The sequence below is a fragment of the Arachis stenosperma genome, chromosome 2 (assembly GCF_014773155.1).
Source record: "Arachis stenosperma cultivar V10309 chromosome 2, arast.V10309.gnm1.PFL2, whole genome shotgun sequence".
In the NCBI taxonomy this organism is placed as follows: Eukaryota; Viridiplantae; Streptophyta; class Magnoliopsida; order Fabales; family Fabaceae; genus Arachis; species Arachis stenosperma.
Genome location: NC_080378.1, coordinates 3,300,498 through 3,304,882, shown reverse-complemented (window position 1 = coordinate 3,304,882; position 4,385 = coordinate 3,300,498). Strand labels below are relative to the sequence as shown.

General features: G+C 41.0%; 1 protein-coding gene across 1 annotated transcript; it reads right to left on the bottom strand.

The window, feature by feature from the left end:
- Positions 1-522: 522 nt before the first annotated feature.
- LOC130962376 (putative disease resistance RPP13-like protein 1) lies at positions 523-4,173 on the bottom strand. Its single transcript, XM_057888598.1, has one exon. It carries the CDS (start codon positions 4,171-4,173, stop codon positions 523-525), a length of 3,651 nt encoding a protein of 1,216 aa, XP_057744581.1.
- Positions 4,174-4,385: the final 212 nt, after the last annotated feature.

Genomic DNA, 4,385 nt, shown 5'->3' with positions numbered 1-4,385 from the left:
CTGCAACTCTTCTTCTTGTAGCCTTTGCCGGGCAAAGGACAGTGTTGAATTTAAAATAGCAATAGAAAAAAGAAGCTTTTCTCCTGCCATATTCTCCAACCTGAAGTAAATTGCAGAGAGGAATAGAGTAACTATACCTACCTGAAGACAGTTCTTTTGATTGAATGAAGGTAATGTAAGTATGGTTTGTTTTATATAAAGATTATGTGCTGAAATCTTAGCCATCTGGGCACTTGTACCTCGGTAGAAGCTACCTGCAGAGGATGGTAAAAACAGTAAATTTGATTCATCCAATTGTTTAATATATCTAAAGAAATTCTTTAAGTGCTGGATACACGAAAAAAGATATTAATTGTCTTTCAATTTTTATTTCATGGTAATTAATTCTTATGTTCCTCTGTAGATGCAATTTTATTGAAAAATATGAGTGTTAATAAGTATGACTTGTGCATGTGTGACTTTAATTGTAGTAGCATGTGTGAATCATGAAGATTAGAGAACTACCTGCTCAGAAATCTCTATTCAGACAATTTGTTCGTAGTCCACTTCAATGGTGCGAATGTTGGAAATTTTGGGCCAGATTAGTTGATGCTTGTTCTTGCAGTGTTCTCCCAGCAAACCACACCATGTAAGTTGAAGTAGCAAGAGAGAGGGAGGCAGCTTTTCTCCTTCCATATTCTCCAGCTTTTGACACCAATTAATGTGTAGTTGTTGAAGGGAGGTGAGGCGGAGAAGCTCGTTGCACTCCAATGTCTCCAGATTAAAGAAGCAGCGTATCTCGAGAGTGGTAAGGGAGGGAAGGTGAGGCAGCGAACCCACCTCTGGGTATGACTTTATGTTGTCGCAGTCATCACCTGAAATTTTAAGATGAGTGAGGGCGTGCAAGTTTCCCATCCATGATAGATCCCTCAGTTGTTGCTCGCCAATTTGCACATGAAGCTCTTTCAGGTTAGGCGGCAAACCACCCTCTGGCAACCTGCACATGTCTGAGCAACCATATATCTGGAGAGACTGTAGACTTGGGAGTAGACTCTTCATGTCACGTGGTAATGCCTCCAACTTTGAGCACCATGCGACTTGAAGATGAGTCAAGTTGGGTGCAGCCAGCCCTTCTCCTGCTAATGACACTAATTTCGAGCAATGAGAGATGGAGAGACGTTGAAGAGCAGCGTGTGGTGCCTCTGACATTGACACTGATTCCAGATTGCTACAACATTTTATCTCGAGATTCTTGAGATTGGGAAAGACATCCAACGACAAGGAGGTCAGTGAATCACAGCTTTCATGTATTTGTAGGTCTACCAAATCATACTTGTGCTGCTGTAGCTGGGGGAATTCTAGTTTTCTACACCCCTGGATGTGTATTTCTTGGAGGCAACGTAGATGGTTGATGCTGATCATTGCCTTAAATGCAGACTCCTTCACAGATTCACGTCCCGTAATTGATAAACTATCCCCAACAAGAAACATGGCCTGGATGTGCCGTAGGTCGTCGCCGTCGTCTATCCATAGTTTGCGAACTTTGGAAACATCCGACAAAGAAGAAACTATTCTGAAGAATACCTGATGAAGCATCTCTTCCTTCAACATTCGACACTTTCTTATTTCAAGCTTCTTAAGTTGAGGAAAAGTTTTCGACTCAGGTACGTGCCACACCTCCCAACATGCCATGTTACGAAATACCAAAGTCTCCAGTGAGGGAAACGGTGCAATATGCGAAGAATGATGATCTCCTTCATTCTTGTAAAACTCCTCGCCAATACTCCTCAGCTGATCCAAACCTTCAATGCTTAGGGACTTAAGAGATGGCAGCTGTCCAAGTGAAGGCAGCATGCAGCAATTCTTGCAACACTCTAGAGATACACTTGTCATGTTTTGGTAAGAACAGTTCCCCAACCAATCTGGAAATATTGTACCCTTGTATCCCCTGATTTTCAACTCTTTCAACCCATTCGTCGGTTGCAAGTTATCGAGGATGTCTTTTTCTTTTTGTGTACTTGAAACCAAATCATCACCTGAAGACCACTCCAAACATAATTCATCAATGTGCTTCTTATCCATTATCTTTGCACTCTTTGCTTCTGTCACATCATCAATATTCTCCAACTTCTTAATCTCAACGGATCCATGAAGATTTACTAGCCCTCCTAACTCCTGGATTCCATTGTCTTCGTGCTTGCCGACGACAAAGAAACTTAAAACGTGCAACTGATTCAATTTGCTCATTTTTCTGGGCGTTTCTTCCAAAGAAGTTCCTCTAATATCAAGATGCCGCAAACTCAAAAGATTATGAAAACCACTAGGCAGCGTAGTTAGCTCATAACAATGGCGCAACTTCAATGTTTGCAAATTACACAAGCTGCACAAAGACTCAGGCAATGTCTCTATACGAGTATAAGAGAGATCCAAGTGGCGTAGATGGATCAATTCTCCTATTGAATTAGGCAACACATCAAGTTTATCAAAGGATAAAACTCTCAAGTATTTACACTTTGATAATATCTCACATGTTGCCGCTTCAATGTTGAAGTTGGGAGATGAGAAATCGCCAAACAATAATAATGTTCTCAAAGTTTCTACTTTAGAAATAGAATTATAAAGTTTTGAGCTACAATGACTTAAATCTACACACAAATGCCGAGTCTGAATCTTTATCTCCTCTTTACCAAGTTCTTCTGAGTTGCAATAGAAATCTCCAGCAAGGAATATTGCTAAGTCATGCAACAGATCATGCATCACAAAATAATCACCAAAGTCTCCACTCTTCGTGAAAAATAATCTGGAAGTTAGTTCATCAAAACATTCACAACCAACTTCTTCTAAACTCTCTCCTCTCTTTGGTGGTGGTAAAAGATCTTCTGCTATCCACATAAGGATTAATTTATCTTTCTCAAATTCATAATCCTTGGGATATAAAGCACAATAAACAAAACAACGCTTTAAATATGGAGGAAGATGGAAATAACTTATCAGTAATGCTGGAATAATCTTACTCTTCTCCACTGAAAATCCCCAAATATCACTTATTAGTATCTTGTCCCATTCCTCAACATCATGCTTTGTACGTAACAAGCGACCAAGTGTTTCTGCAGCTAATGGCAAGCCATCACACTTCTTGACAATCTTTCTGCCTATTTCTTCAAGTGCTGCACTCCCATTTGATTCTGGAAAAGATGCATTGTTAGCAAACACTGACCAACAATAGTCTTCTGACAACCCTTTCAGAAAATAAGGGCGACAGTTCTGAACTGCTAGAGCAACATTTTTCCCGCGAGTAGTCAGAAGAACAATACTTCCCTTCTTCCCATATTGGAAAGGGGTCGTAAAATTACTCCATTTGTCACCATCATCACTCCAAACATCATCCAGAACAATAAGGAACTTCTTATTCGACAATTCTTCTTTCAAAGCATTTTGAAGTGAATTGAAATCATCGAGACTACAAGTACCTCCATGGATCTGCTTTATGACATTTCTTGTAGTCTCAACAACATCAAACTTCTCCGAAACGCAAACCCATGCTTTCAGATCAAATCCCTTCATGAACTCCTCCTGATTGTTGTACAGCCATTGGGCTAAAGTTGTTTTACCAACCCCACCTATGCCAACAATAGCAATCACAGACAAGTGATGCTCATTGTTGTCATTCAGCATCTGGACTAAGGCCTTTTGGTCACCCTCCCTGCCATACACATTCCCTCTTGCAAGAGAACTGGTCGGAGTCCTCCATGATGAGCTACCAGTGGGAATCTTTTCAAGACCAAGGAAATCTTTTTGTTTTCCAAGATCCTCAATTCTTCTAACCACCCCTTCCATCTTGTCTACCATGTCATCTCTATCTCGGTTGATGAAGAAGCTAAGGGACCAGGAAGAACTTTCCTCCTTTTGAGTGGCGGCTTTGGTGAGGACTGTGTCCAGCAAGTCCTCAGCACAGTAAACAGCATCCCGGAGACTATCGAGCCACTTCCTCACAGATGGATTACCGAACTGCTTCAACTCAGCATCAGCAACAAGAGCTTCAGCACCCAACAGGGAAGTCTTCAGCCTTTGAACCAAGTCAGAACCAAGCTTCTTTCCAAACACCTTGTTGACAGCATCAGTTGTAAGGAGCCTGTCAAAGACAACGTTAATGAAGCCAGAGAGGAAAGCTCCACCAACAAGTGCACCAGCCATGTTATGATCTCAACAACAGAAAATGAATGGATTTGCAGAGAAAGGTAAGAGAACAATGGTTACAGGGTGTAGTGAACTCAATAGAGGGGTTTTCTTAATCAAGTTTTCAAAGAAGGTGTCCTACATGATATCACGTGGTATCGGTCTCCAATGTAACTATAAAAAATTCGGTATCAGTGGAGTGCTTAGCTGGCTCTGCACTAACTCCATTT

Coding starts and splice junctions, on each gene's coding strand:
- LOC130962376 (XM_057888598.1), bottom strand. CDS start 4,173: ATGGCTGGTGCACTTGTTGGTGGAGCTTTCCTCTCTGGCTTCATTAAC.